Raw genomic sequence first — 21252 nt, 5'->3', positions numbered from 1 at the left:
TAAAAATTAACTAAACAAAAATACAATAGGTGCAACTGAAACTAACTTTGGCTGAGACACCTTTGATCAGCATTAAAAAGATATTCAAAAGTAAATAAGCATCTGATGCCCTTTATCATTATCAGTAATATTTAAAGAGTAATGACACGCAGTGCCATGCTTACTGATATCTTTGGCAAAGATGTACGAAAAACCTTAAAATCCATGATTTTGCTGTATTTAATTTATTCAGTGAAGGTTCTGAATGGTTCACTTTAAGAAGTAATTATTTCTCACAGAATCAGCTCCGTCACAATTACAGTCTTACTTTAGACACTATCTACCTCTGGATATCACCAAACCAAATGGTAAAAATGTAGGTGCGATGCGAAACTCCACCCGCAGCGCTACCATGGGAGCAACCGTGCATACGACAAGAATAATAACAGGCAGTAAAAAATACTGCTGGAGGAAGTTGGAGTAGAGAAAGAATGATAATGCAGGTGTGGCACTTATTAAAACATCTTGATGAATAAAGCCAGATCTGTCAGGTGGAAAAAACTAGATCTACCAGGAAACAAAGACTGAAAAAAGAAGCAGGAAATCCTTCCAAAAACAAGCTCAGCACTAATTTAAAAAAACCCGATTCCGACACAAGAATTAATTTCAGGTAACTTTATAGTTAGGGCTAACAAAAAGAAATGACAACTAGACTATGAATAGTTTTATTCTAATGTTTTCGAAATCATCTCGTAAAGCATAATCGTCATCTGCTGAGGAATTTGAGCTCTGCTCGCCACCAAATTGCCCTCGGTTTGCATTAAAAGTAGATTTTATTGAACTGCAACTTACTAAAGTTTGTATCCAGTGCTTGAGAAAGTGTCATGGTGATACGGCATTGTCGGCATGCCGACAGCTCCAACCTCTCAGCCTGATTAGGGCCTGCAGACGGGGACGCCAGGTGAGAAACGGGAGGCTGTGGCAGATAAGCTGCAGCAGCTCTGTCAGAGGGAGAACATTGGTCTAGACAAGCTGTAACCTCATTAGCATCCAGAGAGTCGAGGAGATGAGCCACAGGTAGAGACACTCAGCCACAGGTAGAGACACTCAGCAGCTGATTAAGTTCTGATGCATGTGGTGGATCGCATATTGAGGGGGCGCTTCAGTCTTGTCTTGGCCAAGATGAAATTCATTATGGTGATCACGTCAATCAGGCTTGTATCGAGAAATAGAAGTCTTTAAAGCTTCGGTACGACACATCTGTGAGGCTGATTCTGTGGGAAACTATATGTTGTATAGAAAATCTTATGCCGATTTTGACTGAAAAGGAAATTCTCATATCAGAAAATGTAAGACGGACCTCGCAAAAGTATTCAGACGTTAAACTTTTTCACATTTTGCCAGGTTACAACCACAAATATTTCAAGGACAATGAAGGGGTTAAAACCACACAAAGTGGCGTATAAATGAGAAGTGGAAGAAGGGGGACATTTAAGGTATATTTTTTAAATTGGTACTTTAAAAACTGCCTTTCTCTGCTGTTAAATATAAGTTGTTTTTATATTTATCCCTACCAGCTATACAGATCTAGACTATTTTTATTTATTTGTTTATTTTTTGCTTTTCTCTTTGAAAAATACCTCAAACTAAATCAAACTGCACAGGGAGCATCTTTGAACATCAATTTTCAAAATTTGTCACAAACTCTCAATTGGTTGTAGGTCTGAACTTTGACTAGGCCATTCCAAAACAAGAATATTCTTTAACCTCCGCTTGTAGCTCCGGATGGAAAATGAACATCCCACCACACCACATTTTATATGTAGGCAAGAAAATTAAAATTCTGGCCACATCTGACCTGAGAAACTGCTTCCCCACAGCATGATTCCACCATCACTGTGTTTACAGATGGGCAGGGTGTGTTTAAGATAATGTACAGAGGTAGCTTGAGTCCACAAAAAAATGTTTTTGCATGTAGGGCAAAAAGTTCAACCTGGTCTCGTCTGACCAGATCACCTTCCTCCACATGTATGAAATTCTACTGAATCGGCGTAATTAAAATTCCACATTTATCAGCCCCATTCACAAATCTTATAGGACTTCACTATTTTTGTGGTAGATTTGCACACAGGTTTGACTCAGTGTTTCTGACATGCATGTAAAAAATAAAATCCTACTTTCTTGATAAGACTTCTTTTTATGTAATTGTGCAAAATTGTTAAAAGAATGCCCCACAGTTGTTCTGTACAAAAAACACCTGATTTATACATGTTGAATGGACATCTAAACTCGAGTTAGTGGCTTTTCTCTCCCTTACCTTTTGCTGATTCGAAGAAGTGTGGTGTTTTGTCGAATGTTTATATTATAATTTTCACCCACATTTCTTGTTTTAGAAGATTGGCTATTTGGCAGATAGCCAAGGCATAGTTAAAGTAAAAAACAAACAAACAAAAAACAAACAAAACCTTGAGCTTCATGTTTACTTCAAATACATCTGTGGTGGCATCAGTCATTTGGAATGCATTCGTTGCATCAACATGTTTCTTTTCAGTAAATAATCTGAACAGATGAATAGATTAGTTTTTCCCCGTGAAAAACTTGGGAGTCTTACACTTTTGGCGTCTGGATATTTGGGTTTTGCAGTTGTAGGCGATCCGGCCGGGAGTTTCTAGGGGCAGCCACAGGTGTGAATGCCATGTGACTGAGGTCAGGAAGGGGAAAGTGAGAGTGTTCAGCTGTCCGTTTAAATCACTGTGATAGACGAGTTATGTTGGAAACCTACCAAGGAAATGTGTACAGTGAACCTAGCAACGACCTCGCTCCGCAGCACAACCTTTGCTGTGTGTGTGTGTGTGTGTGTGTGTGTGTGTGTGTGAGAGTGAGTTTGTGTGTAAGAACATTTTCAAGGAAATCCAGCTGCTCTTCCCATGCACAGTTGCACACAGGTTCCACAGAAGCCCGTTGCTTTATTTGCAGTTTTAGTGAAGCACATCAGGACGGTTGCCACATCTGAAAACATCTTTATTTCCATTTTTGAGTGTACTGTATTGCTCCACTTCGCAATAGTGCAAAATTCAACATATTAAAGTCTGTCATAAATAGCAAACATATAAATAAACACGTATCACAACACCAACCACAAACTTAAAAAAAAAGAAAAAAAGTCTACAGTCACATTGACGTTGCACAAACAGAACTCAGAAACTAAGCAATATATGTACATTTCAATCCAGAGAATGGAGGTTTTTAGTTTTTAGTCTTATGTGAATTTGTGCAGCTTGTTATCACTTTTCAGAGTAGTCACATTTTTATAAGGCCATCAGAGCTCCACTTCTACCTCATACGCCTTTGCACACTTTAATGAAACTGAAGGTAGTTTTAGAGCGAGAGAGAAACTAAACGGATAGATAAATCCTTCAAAATAAGGAGAAAAGGCAACTTCTTAGAAGTCTGGAATGATATCACTGCACTACACATGAGCTGAACTCAACTATTACTTATAAAAAAGGACAAAATGATCAATGTGAGTAGATCAATTTGACAAAGTAGATTTTACTTGGGATATTTATGCAATAGTAATGCATTTTCTTTATTATTTTAACTGTTTAAACAAAGCCCAACTTATTAACCACAGTTAAAATAGATATGGTTCAATTTAAATAAATGGAATAGTTTACCATCCACCAGCCAAGTCTATCCAGCTTGAGGGGGAAAACAATGCACCTTGATGTGTTTTTGAAAAATAATTTAGGCAAACACAATAAATGCTGTTAGGTGTACAGTGAGGTCCAGGGTCATGTGGCAGTGAATAAACATTAAGAAATGCAAATGAATCGCCACACATCATAACACAGCAAGCAGTCCTCTCGTAGTCTAAACCCACACAAGCCTCTCTCAGACGAAGACATTCTCCTTTGTCATTTCCATTACATGCACGTGTGACATGCACGTCACACGTTAAATAAATATATTTAAAACACTCTTAAATAGTCACCGCTTGGATCCGTTTCTTTCTCTGAGCGTCTTTAAAACTGAATATATTATATTTTATAAATACATCTACTTCTGTATTATTCGTTCTTTTATATAAATAAAGATCCACTCATTCGCAGTTCTGAGGGCCTAGCTTGTTTGTGTCCATGCTTTCTTGCAGCGCTTTTAAACATTGCCCGTTACTGCCACCTAGCGTGGCACAGCAGAACTACAACTACATTTCTCATCTTTTGGGGTGGAAGGGTTTCTGTGTCGATACGTAGTCATGCATGGTACGACCACTAAAAAAGCTACATTCCAAAAGTAAAATCATTCAGTTTTTTATATATATATCTATATATATTGTGAAAAACTCTTGACATGAAAAAAAAAAAAAGTTTTGCAGGGAACTACGACATCAAACCAAAAAGTTACAGCACATATTACAGAATAAAGTGCCTACCTTGTTTTACGATATGTGTGTCAAACACTTATCATGGTGGGCACAACTTTTTTTATTCTAGTTTTTTTTATTTTTTTTTTAAGAAATAAGTTTTGAAGGGTATGGTTTTGATATTCAGGAGAGACTCTGAGGAATCCAGACCAGATACGGTGCAGTTCAGAGCTAATAGCAACGTGGCAAAAACAAAAAGAAAAAATTTATAATAGGAAGTAATGATTTGTTTAAAAAAAAACTAAAATTATTATAATTTAATAATACTAATAGTTGTTTATCATCTAATAAGATATATTAAATAATATTTTTATTATCATATGACAAAGTATTTTTTTATTATTACTTTAAAAGTTGCTGACTTTAGTTGCTATGTAAAGCATATCTGGCTAGCGTTTTAACCAAGTTTGCTAATAATTCTGGAGTGTACCGTACCAAATAAAGAGGCCTCATTCGCACGGTGTGCCTTCAGCTCTCCCTCCCCTCGGCGCTCCCAGCAGTCCCTCCTCCTCATCTCACACCGAACAGTTGCGTCTCTTCCCAGATCCAGTCTGGGCTGTAGCAGCGGCGGCCGAAGTCAGCCAAACGGCGACCCCGTGTCAAAGGCTGGTGGAGGACACTGAGAGGGTGGGCGAGGAAGGCGGCGGGAAGTTCAGGAGCTCGAGCACCGCCACGCCGACGCTGCTGCGCCGCGTGAACATGCAGGAGGCCGCAACCCACTTGTTGCTCCGCGGGTTGTACTTCTCGATTGAGTTAAGGCTGGAGCTGCCGTCGTTGCCTCCCACCGCGTATAGCCACCCGTCCATAGCCACCAGGTCGTGAGTGCTCCTAAGAAAATCAGAATATTAAGAAATATTACAATATGTAGGTCTTCCATTAGAAATAAATTTTTATTACAGCTCCGTATTGCTCAGTCTTGGTACTGTGGCATGCTCCCATAGACTGCAGCACAGTCTGTCACTTTCCAACCACATTTTATGCCGTTTTATGATACATCAGGGGCGTCAAACTCACTTTCATTTCCGGTCACCTCAAGATCACAAATATTCTCAAAGGGGCAGCTGCAGAAGAATGTCCTCACAAAACTACCTATTAAACTTAAAATATTAATAAATAGCTTCCTCTATGTTCAATGATAATTTCTTAAAATGTAATAATAATAAGCATGTTTCACATAACTGTAGTTTGGAATAATACAGAAAAAACTGCTTTGATTTGACCTGTAAAATATTTTAGAACAAAACTATTATCATGAAGGTCATATTTATGTGGCTCTGCAGGCCACATGAAAACCTATGGTGGGCCGGTTTTGGCCCCTGAGCGTCGACTTTGACACATGCTCTCTAGATGAACACAAAATAAGGCAGAAGTATGAGGTGGAAGGAAATTATTCATGTTTTTCTTAAATTTTTCCAAATCTATTCTGAGTATGGGTGGAATGCTTTTTTTTTTTTGTCAAAGCCTAAACCTAAATCTAGCTGACAGTTTGTGGCAAGGGTTAAAAACTGATGTTCGCAGAAGCTTTTTATCCAGTCTGACTGTGCTTGAACCATTTTGCAAAAATGAATAGTCACCAGTCTATAAATATGCAAAAGCTGGTAAGAATATACCTCCCAAAAAAAAAACTTGCAGCCATGATGATAGCAAGAAGTGGTCCAACACGCTCAGAGGAGAAGAACACAACACTTTTCAAGTGTTGAATCCAAGATATATAATTTCCTTCCACCTCATGAATGTATCCTATTAGGTGTTGGTTTACCACTTGAAAAACCCAGTGAAATACATATTAGGTGTATTTTGGACATGATTTTTTAAAAACATAGCATCAAATGTTTTTTATACACATTGATATATCAGTGCAGTGGGATGTTTTGGATACCGTAAATGGATATTCACAGACACTAAAGGAAAAAAAAAAACCTCAGACGAACAGGAGTCATTCATGGGCTGTTATCGGGTTTTCATTCTCTCACATCCCGAAATGAACCTTTGTGTTTGTGTATTAACAAGTGAATCTGCTGCTGTGTCTAAACGTTCCAGCACGAGGCAGATCGGAGCCAACAGGCTGCTGGAAACGTGTGCACACGAGCCTGTTCTGCCACTGTTCGTTTTCAAAGACATGAGAAAAGGTCGACTTTTTCTGAAAGGGATGTCGTTCGATGTTTATGCCTGGAGGAGGACAGAAGAGAAAAGAAGACATGAAAGGACTGAAATCCTTTAGTTTGAACAGAGGAACGTTATTTACTCCAGGATTTTCTGCTGGACGCGCTGCAAAAAGCAGATGAATAAATCGCTCTACCTGACAAGAAAGCCTTTAGATTTTTAAAAATGATTACAAAAGAACGCCTCCATTACATGATGGTACTCTTCAATCCTTCACCCCCCTCGTCCCCCGGATTAACTTCAGTAATTTCTGCTGAACCATAGCCACTCACCAGTTGCAACAAGCCCAACAAAGACATTACTTCCTCAGGAAGTTAACCTCCCTTGCAGTTAAACGTTTACCGATCTGTAATAAAGAGAAGTTTGACCTACTGAACAGAGTAGTTTTCTAGCTGCCCTTCACCAAACAGAGAAAACCTGCAGCAAATGTTAACAGACCGCTATCTTCTCTTAAAAGACATGGCCGACTCTGAAAAAGGTGACTGTATTCTGAGAGACGACATTAATCTTAGACTGAATCTGTTTTTTTACCATGTCCCATCAAAGGAGGACTAAGACTCATCAGAGCTGTTAACCTGAACAAACCTGAGCTTTTCTGTGAGAGGCAGCAGATACCATCAGAACAGAAAATAAAAATTTATTTTACAAACTTGTTAGAATTTTTTTGGTTTACTTTTTCATGTCTGCTCATTCAATTTATCCATGAATAAATTATTTGCGGTTTGCTATTCCATTCTCTTTATCCTAATTGATGCCCTACACATTTCCAACACACTCCCTTAAAATGTTGTCCCCAAACTAACGATAAATTGTCAATCGCTATTTATAGAAGACTAAAAGATTTATTGGATTAGAATGACTGAAGAGTTTTCTGCAGCTTTTTGTTTGAAGGATAAAATTGGGATATCTGTGAAATGTCAATGCCCTTTCAGGGTGTCGTCTTGCCTCCTACTGCTAAAGCAGGAGGCAGAACTGGGTCATCCTGATGGTTCAGCCGGTTAGGGTGTGTCTCATTTCATTAGCTTTGCTGAAAACAATCCAGGTTATTCATCGTCTCTCCCACATTCTTTCTCTCAAATCTTTCAACGTCGCAGCATAGAGCCAAAAACCACATAGAGAAAGAGAAACTAAAAAAAACACGTTTAGCTTTAAAAATGTCTAACTTTGTAATACTTAAAGAAACGACAGTGGGTCAGTGAGGTTTTCCTGCTGCAACATGGCTGACAAAGCTTCCCTGCACGGGACAGTGAAAGGAGCTAAAAGTGAAGGAGTGTCTCAGTTGCTGCAGGAAGTGTTTTAGTGTTCTACATTATAACCGGTTGAACAATATCATTGCCATCCAAAGCAGAACCATCCAGTTCTTCACAGCTTTCTTCCTCATTGTGCACTTATTTCACATTTTATATCCATGTTGTGTTTCATTGATTAATTCTATTTTGCCCTAATCTGTAGAAGATCCCAAATAAATGTCTATTGTTTTTATGCTACTTATTTTAGCTGATGGTTGTTGCTTGAAATAACTAATGCTGCATATGTTTTAAGTGCCGTGGCTCCTACCGTTTGTCCGTGATGTTTACATTTTGGGTTTCTTACGGTTTTTAGACGCGACATCACCTGCCAGTGTTTGCGCTGCTGCAGACTGACCTGCGTATGTTCATGGGAGCGACTCCTTCCCAGGTGTTTGTCTTCGGGTTGAAGCGCTCCACCGAGTTCAGGCAGCTGGTGCCGTCGTTGCCTCCCGCCACGTACAGCATGCCGTCCAGCACGGCCACCCCCGCGCTGCTGCGCCGGCTCAGCATGTTGGCGATGGCCGTCCACGTGTTGCTCTGTGTGTCCAAAACGAGACGCTGAGAATGTAAGAATCTGCAGTGCGTGTCCGCACTGCAGATTTAGCTGAAGTGATGCGTTTTCGACTGGAAGGTTCAGTGAAACTAAAGCAGCCAACATTTCTGAGGATACATTTGTGAGCGGTTTACCTGCGGGTCGTATTTCTCCACCGTTGCCAGATGCGAGGAGCTGTCGTAGCCTCCCACCGCATACAAGCTGCCGTCTGGAGGGAGAATAGGGAGTAAACGCGGTACGTAAATATTAGCAGAGAAATACCAAGGCAGCAACTCCCTCTGTATCTCTGAGACTAAAATAAAATCAGAGGATATAAACGTGCAATAGATCAGCTGTTTAAATCTCTCTTCCCACCCAGAGTCGCAACTCGAACGTATCTCCTTCTGGTACTCATCGCTGCAATTGATGTCCACGTACTGGTCAGAGGGTCGTAACGCTCCGCGCTACAAGAGAGAAAAAGATCCGCGTTTACTAAAATTACTCTGGCAGTCTAACATCAGATCCACACAGAAGAAACACATACAATCAAATTCACAATGTCCTGCCATAACCATTCAGACTCCTTGCAGTTTTTTGCATTTTTGTTTGTTTGAGGCGATTCCTTTTTGAAAAATAGCTTAAGCTTAGTCATATTGGACAAATATTCTGAAGTAGCATCGCCACAGCACGACGCTCACAGCACCATATTTTACTCTGAGGGTGTCGTCTTTCAAGGTGATGTCCTGTGTTGGACGTCGGCCACACAGCATTTTGAAAGTAGGCCAGCCTTGTAGCTCTGGCTGTGTGCTTTCCACCACACCCAGCTTTTTGTTTGTAAGCCACAAAACATAAGCCTGCTCTCATCTGACTAGAAGAAAAGCCTCACCGCATGATGCAGCCACCACCATGTTTCACAGATTTTATGTAGGGGTATCAAAACGGAACTAAAAGCACATTTTGAAAATCATCTCTTTTTTTTCCGTCTACAGACATACAACTTTAATACCTGGGAGTTTGTTGTTGTAAGAAAACTTCAAGGGACATAAACTGTGGATTTAAAATGTCAAGGAGCTATGTTTGCCAAAATTTCAGTCTGTGTTTACCTGTTCAGACAGGAGGCCCCATCATATCCCCCAGCAGCATACAGCAGGCCATGCAGAACAGCTACACCCAGACAACTCCGCCTTGTTCCCATGGAAACTTCCGGCTGCCAGGAGTTGGTGATGGGATCATAGGACTCCACAGTTGCGAGGTCTGAGGTGCCATCGTACCTTAAGAGAAAGGTTTGTTGCAGAATGTCAGCGTGGTTTCCTGCACTCACTCTGAGGAAATTTTGCTTACTGCCTACAGGTTGCAAAGAGGCAGATAAAGGAAATTAAATGGTTATAGTCAGATTCAAGGACAAACAAATAAAGACATGGTCTGTCTTTATTTTTATTTAAGAACAAGTCTGATAGTAAAAAGTCAAAGCATTGAATAAACAAAACTGACATTTTTAGACCTTGAGATATCAGTGTGTTGATCTGTGATAAGACGGGGATCGCCCATGTTCAGCAGAGCAGTTAGCGCCAGAAAACACGCAGACAGGTGTTTCAGTCAGGGTAAGGAATGACCTCCGCTTAAGCTGCGCACTAAAGATTAGTCCCCAAATCTTCTATTGCCTGGCACCAGTTCATGTTTTATTAAAGGCCACCTCTGTGGGTGTTATCGCTCACCCTCCGACAGCATAGAGTCTGTTCCCGATGGCTGCCACACCGACTCGTGCGCGCCTGGTGGACATGGATGCCACCATGTGCCAGCGGTCTGTCCTGGTGTCGTACGCCTCGCAGTCTCCGTGGATGGCGAAAAGGCTGCCTCCGCCTGCAACAAAAGTTCATTTTTGTAAGTGCATTAAATATGCAAGAAAAAAAAATCTTTCAGGGGCACACTGACCGACGGCAAAGAGCACAGGGCTGGCCCCTTCACAGCGCCGAGGGCGCGTCCGGCTGTTGCTCAGGACCCCCCTCTGCTCGGGCATCAGGTGGTACTTCAGAGCCTCGATCAGCAGATCTTTGCACTCCGAGTGGTGACGCACCAGCAGCTCCGTATCGACGTTGCTCATCAGGAAGTCTCGCCTCAGCAGAGGCAGCCGCACGCACTTCATCAGCTGGTGAGACACGGCAGAGGTGATCGATACGGAGGAAGTGGGGGAATAAAAATTGGTTGCGTTTTCCTCCTGACTTACCCAAGGCACATGCTGCCTGCGTCCGTCTATGTCATGTTTCACCCAGGTCAGCACGGCGCGGTACACCTCCTCCTCTGACGGCACATTCAGATTATCACTGGAGATCAGGTCAAGCACCTGAAGAAACACGACAAGTAAAATTCAGCTTCACCACCATCTAAAGGGGCTTTCTTTCTAATAAAAAAACAAATAAAATTAAAAATACTGAAAAAACTTATATAAAGCTGCTGATCTGAATATTTTAACTCTGTCCATTGTCTCACCAACTCAAACCAGTTTCCCTCTCACCACAGCATGATGCTGCCACCAACGTGTTCCATCATGTGAATGGTGTGTTCAGCATAGTTTAGTTTTTTTGTAGAAGGACAAAGATTACATACTGAGCTCAACTGAGTATCTTCTTTTGTCTTTCCGTTAATAACTGCTGTTGAAATGTGAGATGGGTAAAATGCTTTTTATTGCAGCTGAACTCTCTTATCTTCCTTCCTCCTCCTCGTCTTCATTTCAAATTGCCACCAAAATGGAATCGATCCAGATTGAATCCAGTTAAACCCGCACACACACATAAACCTTTCCGTTTTTATATCATGGTCTCTGTGCCGTTATCACGATATATTTAAAGCTGCCATTATTCGAGCACATAAAAACAGACGCAGCAGTCTGAGTGGCTGCCTGGCACTATTCCCAGGTCAGCGCTAAGCTGGCCGGGCTGCAGGGGGAAAGGAGCGGCCAGCCGTCGTCTTTCCTGGCCGCAGCGACACTTTGCTGCTGCTGAGGAACACAGCCTCTTCTAATCCACAGTCACAGAGTGAGAAAGAGAGAGAGAGAGCGCTCAGGCCCCACCCTGCAGCCACTGCTGCCTCTGCATGCACATACTGCATCACATGAGTTTACTAAAGAAGAAAAACTCTACAAATAAACAATTAGTAGTAACCGTCCTCTTTCTGGCGGTAAGGAATGCAATAAGAATGAACGACATGAGCTTCAGCAGACATTAAGACACAGCCATCACGCTTCAAAATGTCATGCGTGTGATGTTAAATCAGTGAGCCATCAACCAAGCTGAGTAGTCACAATCTTGTCACGCCTTCTTGATTTCCCCCTCAGAGAACATAACAAATAAAATAAAATATGGGGCATATTTCACAGCCCTGTGAGCTTTGAGTCTTTCAGAGCGGAGAGGATATACATCCAGATCTGGTGGCAGATTTGGACCAGCTGTGGACAGAATAAAGGAAAAATCCACAGGAAAGAAGAAAGAAGTCTGAAGAAAACTGTATATATTTAATCTGCTTTAATGTAGCTTAACTGTTGGTGCTTTAATGGCGTGCGCCCACACAGTGAGAGCAGATTCAGTTTGAGGCCTTTGAAGGGCTGAAACATGGTGAGGCTTAGCGTTCGACTCCCATGGAGCGTCATCGCTTCACTGCTGCAGAAACCATGGAGATAATGGGGAGCGGTGTCTGCAGCTGTGTGTTTTTAAGCCACTGTCGTCTGACGTTTTTTTTTTCCCCTTTAGAAGAACTAGAAATTTTAGCAACATTTTCGAGGATCCTTCTAAATCCAATGACATCGGTGCTAAGCTTTTTGCTCTCAACACATTGCAGAAAGAACGACAACAAAGATTGGAGACAGGAAACACAACATACAAATAAAATCCAGTGGGATAGAGTTTAGCATCACCAGGAGTCCGGACAAAATCTGAAGAATCGCCTGACAATTAATTCAAGGGATTTAACCAGAACTAATAAGGAATAATTTGTTTATAATGTAAAGATGGAAGGTGCAGTAAGGACAGTCCCATTTTGTAAGACAATCCTGATTAAGGCAGAAACAAAATCCTCTTACATCATAATTGGTCTTTTAAACAGTTACAGCAGCTAAATTTGAACAGTATGTTGTTAGCTGACCAATCCCAGAAATCATGCCACATTTTATTTAGTTTGTCCAAAAAATTTTTCATTACCTTTTAAATTGGAACAGTGTCATTTCTCATATAAATAAAGTAAACATCTTTCCAAATGAGTAAGATCTTGCTTTAATAGTGTACTTGCAATAATTAATAGTACAAATTTTGAAGTTTGAAAACTGACAGCTCTTACACTTTCACTATATAGTACAATATCCTGCATACCTGCAAATTCTCTGATGCACCTGATCCAAAGCAGAGCCATTTCCCCTTTACTACCCCTGACTTAGTTTTCCACAGTGGGCTGAGTTTGAAGATGCGCTTCCACCAATATGGCCCTGAAAGGTTGTGGAAAGTAGCTGCATTGTCATGGCTTCCAGGTTTTCCTCCTTAAATGAGGCTCAATTACCAAATAAAGCAGCTACTGATTACTCTGCAAAAATAAAAAATAAATTAAAAAACACCAGTTAGATCCAGGAAACCTTCACTCCTGTAAATCAGGCAAGTTCGAAATTGTAAAATTTAACTAAAGCGACAACTTTCCGTGGCCTGTGGAGTGCAGTGATAAAGAAAAATCATTAATAATATATTTGCCATTATGAAATGAAACCTAATAATTTTGCACCTGTTTGGAAAAATAATTCTCACTTCAGGTATTTTTTGGCTATACGCAAACGAGGGCCAATGTGATTATACCACAGCCATGCAGTGCTTTAAATGACACAACAATTAGAGCAGTAAATAAGAGGAGTCTGGTCTTTTCTCTTAAAACCCTTCATTTATTTTCTGTACTTGTTTCATCCTCCTCTGGGTCACAGTGGAAGCTGGAGTCCATCAGAAAACCAGGACAGGTCACCAGTCCATCAAAGGCCCTTGGCCCAAACTGTTTCTCATATTTAGGCGGACCGTGTCAGGTTCACCGCACATATTATTGAAACCGACACTGCATTTATTTCTATTCACTAAGCCTTCTTTGTCTTTGGTCAGTTAACGTGTCAAGTATGTGTTATTACCTATTAACACCCAAATACTAATTTAATCCAGGACTCCTTGCATATTTTACCACATAAATAATGTATTGGTTCATCCAATAAGAAAAGGCTTCAGAGGAGCTCAGGATGATAAATTAAACCAATTTGCAGGTTTGCAAGCTAACTCGATAATATAAGAAACAGATTAGCTGCAAAATTGATAACTTGTATATCCTTCATATCCATCTCTGCTCTTGAAGGACTTATAAGTATAGCTAGTAAAGTGGTGGATAAATCTCTCTTAAAATTAAATTGGATTAAACTGGTGACAATAACATACTGGAGCCAGAATAGAAACCCTCATTGGTATGCAAGAGGCGTAAACGTGGTTGTTTGCTCTATAAACAGTAGAGCAGCTGTGAAAATGTCACTGGCTTTACCTAATTACCACTTCCAGGACTGGAGCAGCAGCACTGCTGCAGCTGAGCCCGAACAGGAGTGAGTGGTGCTTCAGCTGAGCTGATGTAGCAGATAAACCAGACAACAAGCCCTGAGGAATGATAATACCACGGGAGGAAAGGAGTCAACAGAAAACACAGGGAGGAAAGTGGCTTCTTACAAAATGTCCCACCCACAACCATTTATCCAGGGCCCGTCCCACTGGAGACGCACAGCGATCCCCATCCCTGAAAACATAACTCCACAGGGAAGCATGGTGGTGGCCGCATCATGCTGTGTCAATGCAACATCTCAACAGGGACACAAAAGCTGCTCAGAGTTGGTGGGAAGATGGATAGAACTAAACATGTGACAATCATGGAAGAAAACCTGTTAAAAGCAAAACATACAACCAAAGCTGCCATCTAATGCTATAGATTGACACTTATTTTAGTGTTGGAATGTCCTATTCAAAGTTCAGATCTAAATTTGAGTAAGAATCTGCAGCAAGACTTGAAAATTGATCGACAGATGCTCTACACTTTGGCCGTAACTGCACTTCACAGTGCGTTTATTTTCTATCACATAAAATCCTAATGAAATACAAGAAAGTTTTTGGTTTCAATGTTTCTTTTAAAAAAAGTTGAAGAATAAAAAAAAAACAATGGGAATGCTTTATATAACATGTTCCAATTCGACTACCGGCTCATAGGAAAACACAGGAAAGGTAGACAGCTTCACAGCCCACAGTCAGAAAACCGCTATTAAAATTCATCAGGATGAGTCAGCAGAGCGCACAGCGGGAGGCAGAGACAGGCAGCAGCCCACCCACCTGTTTCAGCGGCAGCAGCATGAACTCCTCTGTCTTGGACACTTCCACAAAGTGCTGCAGCACGTACTTGTGCGCCGACTTGAGCAGGTCGCTGCAGGAGTGCGTGTCTGCGAAGCCTCGGATGCCCAGGCAGTTGGAGGGGTCCAGCTGACTGAGGAGGAACTTGCAGCACGCGTCCCTCACCCCGTTGAGCTGCAGCAGGCTCGCTGCTGGAAGCAAGGTCTAGAAACAAGGCAATTTACAAGTGGGGGAAAAAAAAAAAAAAGAGTAATATCTCTTTTTATATTTTCATGTTCAATTTGGCCAATAATTTAAGAAAATCTCAACCTCACCTGCACGTTACCTTCCCCGACTACGATCTCTGCTGTGTAGGCATACTGGACGAGCTGCTCCAAAGCCTGAGGGTCGATGTCGTGGAGGGTCACGTGAGTCTGCCGGCTCTCGGACATCTCGTCTGCACGCCCACACAGAACCAAATCAGCCGTGCGGCGGCCAGCAAATCATTACTCCTTAAACTTCCCGATAAAAATCCCCTCCCTCTTCAGTCATGTTGAAGCACGGCATCCGCTAACGTACACAACCCTGCTGCTAAATGTAAGCACCGCTCATTTCCTCCCGTCTATTTAATGAGATGTTATGACAGAGACTTATTTTTTTGCTAGTTTGTTAAACATAAACAGCAGAAATACGCAGGAGCTCCTGCAAAGCAGTTTGAGGTGTAGAAGCCGGCGTCTGAAGAGCGACTCGTCTGACCACCTGCACCTCAGACAGGAACAGGGCTGAGGAAACGATGAGCTGCAAAGGATGTCGGGGCTTCAACTCGACAACAAAAGGAAATGCTTGAAGTTTGCAGTCAGAGGGTATTCTGTCTCTGCCTTCCTAAGACCGACCTTGACAGATTTCAGATAAAACAAAAGTATTTATATCCCTTACGCTTTCTAATATTTTATCATGTTACGGCCATGAGCTTAAATGTGTTTTATTTGGATCTTATATTGGACCAACACACAACAGTGCATAATTTTAAAGAGGAATCTTTTTTTTTTTTTTAAACCTACTTAAAAAAATAAAATAAAATTGAGTCAATAGTGGCTGTTAGTGGTTTGTTTGTACAAGCTTTTCCCATTTTTCCATATGGATATGGATACGTTTCAAAATATCCATGCTTATATTTTGGATGCGAAGAGCTGTGCATCACGATACGAGAGGTTGCAGAGCAAAACCTCTCAACTTGCATGGCTAAATATTCACCGGCAACATCGTCACATGGACGTAGAATCAATATAAGCTTGTGAGTAAGATTATCACTTGTGAAAAAAATTCCACACAAACAGGCTCTGCAATGTGAAGTTGTTGAAAATAAATTGCAAATGAGATTTGTGTTTATATGCATCAGTGTTTCCACTATGGCAACAGGAGAGTAAACACAACTTCTCGACTCTGTTGCTGCGCGCGTTCAGCTGTCCTCTCGCCTGTGTGACTATTGAAACATTTCTTGTAGTTGTTTGTATCAAAACTCAAGTTGTGTCTGCAGAGGCGAGAGCAGAGCATGTCTGAGGAGTTGTATTCATGTTCCAATGAAGGGTTGAGCAGTCCTCCACGAGGATTGTTCAAAACTTGATGTTTTGGGGGTTTTTTCTTTAAATTTCTCCACAACTTTCTCCGTGACCAATCTGCTGTGCTCCCAAGTCTTCATAATAATGTTCACAGAACAGATTTATACTGAGATTCATTTTTTTCGCTCGGGGACGCCGTTCACTGATTAAATGCTCTGGATTTTATTGAAGGACGTAAAAGTAAAGGGGACTAAATACAAAAGCACACTGCTTTTTTGTACATTGTTTTAGCACAAAAAAATGTGAAAATGGTTTCAAGAGTTTTAAATACTTTTCTAAAGTAGAGCATTAAAGTAGATGATCTGGTCAACTCACTGGTAAACATGGCATGGAAGTAAGGACTGCAGGACGCCAGCACCACTTTGTGCGCCTTGATTTCCTTGTTGGAGACATGAAGCACGATGTCGCACAGCAGGCCACGCTGTCGCATCCTGTTCATCGAGACGAACGAGTCGTGATAGTGCCTCTTCGAGTTGTGCGAGATGCTGTGCCCGTCGCGGTTGAGCAGCTGCATGCCCCCCTCCATCATGATGCCTGGTGCTGCCGTGGTGGGTTTGTGTTTGGGCCGCACACTGGGCAACTGCAACGTTAAAAAAAAAAAAAAGAAGAAAAAAAGGTCTCATTAGTACCTTACTTGTTTGAATCCTCGAGTCTCGAGGGATTAGGCAGGTGCTTTGACAGGTGTCCTGAGCCTTCATCATAAATATCGTCACGGTGGTAGAAGCCATCTCGTCAGCGGTGACAGGAGGCCCGACCAGCATGGCAGAAACCAAAGTACGACAACAAAGTGCAGCTGGAAGCAAAGTGCTGACGGGTTTTAATGACAGAGTCAAGTCTAATTAGATTCCACTTTGACAGCTTAAGTGTCAAAGTGGATCTGAAGTATGTAACGTATTTTCTACGTTAAATAATCTTAAACCAAATTATTAGATTTTTTATTATTATTTACAATTTCTTCTGACTTATTCCGAGGCAAAATGTATGAGAATGTGAAAACGTGTTTGTTGAATCTTAAGTAAACATACAGGAAGCAACAGACAACACAGTAAGGCTCCACAATACATTGTCATTGCAATATCAGTGTGTTCAAAATTGATTGGAGATATACCAATCGATCAACATCCACATCTTTCTTCGTTATCAGTGATCGACTGGTGAAGCACAGTAAAATACTTTTTTATTCTCCATTTAATATTATATACTCAATCATTTTTTTTCCAATAAATGTACCAACCAACTCTGGTGCACTCTTTTTAGTTCAGTAATGAGATAAATATTAGAGACATATGCTTTGATGCATAGATAGTAACAATCTTATTGTTCCTTCTTTTTCTGTCGTATTCAAAACAATCTGACACAAACTTCCATCAAATACATTAACTGATGCTTTGATACCTTAAAGAAAAGAAAAACCTTAGAATACAAGTTAATGAGCACAGACCGATTCATGTTTTTTTTTTTTTTGAGAGGCCAACAGGCCAATCATAAATCCTTACATAGAATCAAGTTTTGGCTGGAGCCCAAAACTAACAACTGGTAGAAAACAAATGAAAGACCTCCTTCCTAAGCCACCCGGTCTATTCGCTGTGTCCCAAATGCTAATGTCCCTCACATACCTTCTTTGACTAGTCATAAGGCATAGATAGAAACACAAAGAAAAAAACAAATGGCAGGATATTTACTTCACGGCCCAAACAATGCGGTGCACACATGACATCAGAACACTAGTTCAATTACCCCTGCAGCGGGTTTTGTAAAATCCTTTATCAAGATACACGAGGTTCATTTAGCTTCAGTCTATTTTAAATGGAGGAGTTTCAGTTTCACAACTTAGGAAGTGGACGTTTTAAAAAGTTTTTAATAACCACTTCATGTTATATTCAGGTTATATTATTGTTCTTCTGCTTTAAGACCTCATGACTGCTTTTGACACAATTCTAGAGCTAAATAGTTGGACTCCCATCTGTAAGCTTGGCGAGTGTGTCCTCTCTTCTTCACGTTCTTGAACAGTGCCTCAAGGCTCTCTTCTTGGGCCCATAACATTCACACTCCACAAACTCTCCTTTGGCTCCATCTTAAAGAAACGTCACACCCCTCACATCAATGTGCAATTAAAGTCTAACAGTTCTTTCTCTTGAACTGTGTTTTGTTTGCTTGCCAACATCTAAACTTGATTTTAACCTTCAGACACAAATGAAGTTTTTGGGAGGGGAAAAAAAGGTTTCTGTAAGCCAAGGCTTTATCACAGATAAAGTGCTTCTTTTCAGGTCATTTAGTGACCTCAAAATGGTGATTTGTGATTTTATTACCTTCAGACTGGTACCTGTTACCTTTAGCTGGTACCTCCAGCCATCCTTATCAAAGCTCTGGTAGGTCCAGCTTATCGCTACGCTGTTAACTTGGATGAGAAAGCAGGAAAATTTCATTCCTGTCTGCACAGGATCAACTTTAAGATTTTATTTCTGACATGCGAACGGTCAAGCTCTGAGGCATCTATGTACCTTTTAGATTTCACTTCAGTTGGATAGTCTCTTGCTCCAAGTTTTTTTTAAGGGGGTGAACAAGGATTTTGCAGATTTACACATATTTAAAAATTGTGTGGGTATTTTTTATTTTATTACTTTTTTAATGTCTGTTCAGGCTTTTTCATTTGCTTTTATATAGGCAGCATTACAACCATTTTAAAAGATCCCTTTTTAAATAGATTTCAGTTGACATGTCAGTGAAAATAAAAGGGATTTCTGCTCAAGTGACCCGCTAAGATTATCAAAGCAAATTCACAACTCCCACAATCTCCTCCTGAAGGAATATTGACCAGTCTGAAGTCCACGTCTCACATACAAGGTAAACACAAGTCTATCTTTGTTGCTGCACCTTGACAATATCCACCAGCTCTCCCAACTGCACACTCTCCAGTGTCCCACCGACATCTCAAATGTCATCACAGCTGCCTGGCGACCAGCTCCGGATCCCATTTTTCCAAGACACAATAGACCACAGAAACACCAACTGTACTCCACAAACAGGAGACAATCCCCTCTGAGGCTCCAGAGGGAATACTGCTGCAAACTGAGACGTGCACACAGGAGGCTGAGCCTGATGTGACAGCACTGGATCACAGTTCAAACTAAAGAGCTGATCACCTTTCTTCCTTTCTGTCTCTGGCTGGCATCCTGCTTGACACTGTCGAAAACAAATGTTTTGTAGCAGAAGAGTTGTTCTTGAGTGAAATCTGAGCAACCCTCAACCTCCACTACATCTATTTTAAACAAGAGCACCCATCAGGTGCAGCTGCAGGAAAGAATGGATGTCCAATTTCTTTACCGGTGGTCGTGTTGCGGGTATCCTTGGACACTGTGTCCTCTTCGGAGTGATGGGAGAGAAATCACCAACTGTCGCAGTCACGCTGCCTTAAGATCGGTACCATCGTCTGGCTGTTCTGTCCATATTCTGACCACAGCAGCATAGGAAATATGAAGAAAGCCCCTGTTTTGTGCTGTATGCACTGACGTCAATGCAAAAAAAGAACTGCATGAAAGCAGACATCGGTTTGTTAAGGTGGAGCCACTTCAGCTCAGAGTAACAATAGCGAAACTGCTCAGGCTGCCTCAGTGTAAAGCCGCAGTAATAAAGACACCCTAATGAAGCCCTATCACACGAGTAACTGGTAACCCAACACAAAGAATGTGGTCGTGAAAAGATAACACAACAGGCAGTGTTAAAAGCCACCTTTTGTTTGGTCTGATCAGGAAGTGCGTTTGGTAAATACTTACACGCTGTCGCGAAAGGGCGGGGTTTGCCACAGCCGTATTATTGATGGGAGGTTGGTCATTTCGGCTAGCCCAGACAAAAAATCAAACGTCCACCAACTAGCACTGGCGATTTAATATTTATACACGTAACGTTACGCTGTTCATAAGCGTTAGATATATATTATATCATTATTTTTCTAAATTGAAACATCAGCATCAGGTTACGCAGTATTTAATCCAAAATCTATTGTTACAGTGTGTGCTAGCTAGCTAAACTAGCATTGCCTTAGTTTGACAATCGGCTCGGTCTAGAAATAAAGCAGGCAGTCCTCACCCGCAGCCGCCTCCGGTGTCGATGTGACAGCGCTGATTTCTGTCGGTTCGTAAGCTTGCCCAGGTTTGTGGTCATGTAAAGCAACGGATAAATAGAAAGTGAGAAGCAAAACTAGACTCCCAGTTTGGGATTATTTAATTTAAACCTCACGTGCCGCATCAAAACACTGCTCACTCTTGTGTGCGGACGCAGAGCTCTGGCTGTTAAATATAAAGGTTGACGTCAACACTTGGATTAGTTTGTGTTTTCCAAATTAAGTCATAATTTTTGAAAGAGCTTTTTCTTTTCTTTTTTTTTCAAGTCACTGTACGTACAAGTGTCACCTTGAGCGCATTTAATATTTGGGATAACTATATTAAGTAAATTAGAATTACAAGTAATGAAACCCGCACACGAGAAACATCAAATCAATTCTGTGGGTGCGCACCATTTTTCACCCTGCGAGGCAAGCGGGGATGAAGCTTATATGCTGCATACTCCATCCTGCTTGGTTAGAACGGAGGACTCCCACTTGACTATGATATTTCACAACAGAGTTGTTTGGTTGACAAGATATGAAAAAATGTGTTAAGTCCTGAACAAAGTGAATTAATTAGCGTAGCCATTAAGGCAGCAGTGGGTCAAACACCACTATATATTTGTTGGTATTTTCTCAAATTATCCAATTAATTTCTGGCAGTTCCATGTATAGCATGTCTCCTCTATCGACTGTTAACTGCTTCCCCAATCAGTCTGTAGACTGACTTGGGGAACTATTATTATTATTATTATATATTTTTTTTTTATT

The 21252-nt window shown here is 41.1% G+C and overlaps 1 protein-coding gene across 3 annotated transcripts; it reads right to left on the bottom strand.

The window, feature by feature from the left end:
• Positions 1-2982: 2982 nt before the first annotated feature.
• On the bottom strand, positions 2983-20676 carry klhl17 (kelch-like family member 17). 3 transcript variants are annotated; one of them, XM_008413341.2, is made up of 12 exons: positions 20466-20675; positions 16695-16959; positions 15096-15217; positions 14764-14985; positions 10614-10730; positions 10322-10535; positions 10105-10249; positions 9493-9660; positions 8765-8853; positions 8545-8618; positions 8213-8394; positions 2983-5233 (listed from the first exon to the last, which is right to left on the bottom strand). In XM_008413341.2, exons 1-12 carry the CDS (start codon positions 20538-20540, stop codon positions 5005-5007), a joined length of 1902 nt encoding a protein of 633 aa, XP_008411563.1. In that variant the 5' UTR covers positions 20541-20675; the 3' UTR covers positions 2983-5004. The 3 variants fall into 3 exon arrangements, with proteins under 3 accessions (XP_008411563.1, XP_008411564.1, XP_008411562.1); XM_008413342.2 differs by lacking the exon at positions 20466-20675 and adding an exon at positions 19704-20126; XM_008413340.2 differs by having other exon boundaries at positions 10322-10730; positions 20466-20676.
• Between the last annotated feature and the right edge of the window lie 576 nt (positions 20677-21252).

Source organism: Poecilia reticulata, linkage group LG7 (genome assembly GCF_000633615.1).
Source record: "Poecilia reticulata strain Guanapo linkage group LG7, Guppy_female_1.0+MT, whole genome shotgun sequence".
Lineage (NCBI taxonomy): Eukaryota > Metazoa > Chordata > Actinopteri > Cyprinodontiformes > Poeciliidae > Poecilia > Poecilia reticulata.
The sequence above is the reverse complement of the archived record's forward strand: the minus strand, read 5'-3'. Positions and strand labels throughout refer to the sequence as shown.

Coding starts and splice junctions, on each gene's coding strand:
- klhl17 (XM_008413340.2), bottom strand. CDS start 20,540: ATGACCACAAACCTGGGCAAGCTTACGAACCGACAGAAATCAGCGCTG. Junction 9,661..10,104: donor AGACTCTATGCTGTCGGAGG/GTGAGCGATAAC, acceptor CTTTCTCTTAAG/GTACGATGGCACCTCAGACC. Junction 8,619..8,764: donor CGTTCGAGTTGCGACTCTGG/GTGGGAAGAGAG, acceptor TTCTCCCTCCAG/ACGGCAGCTTGTATGCGGTG.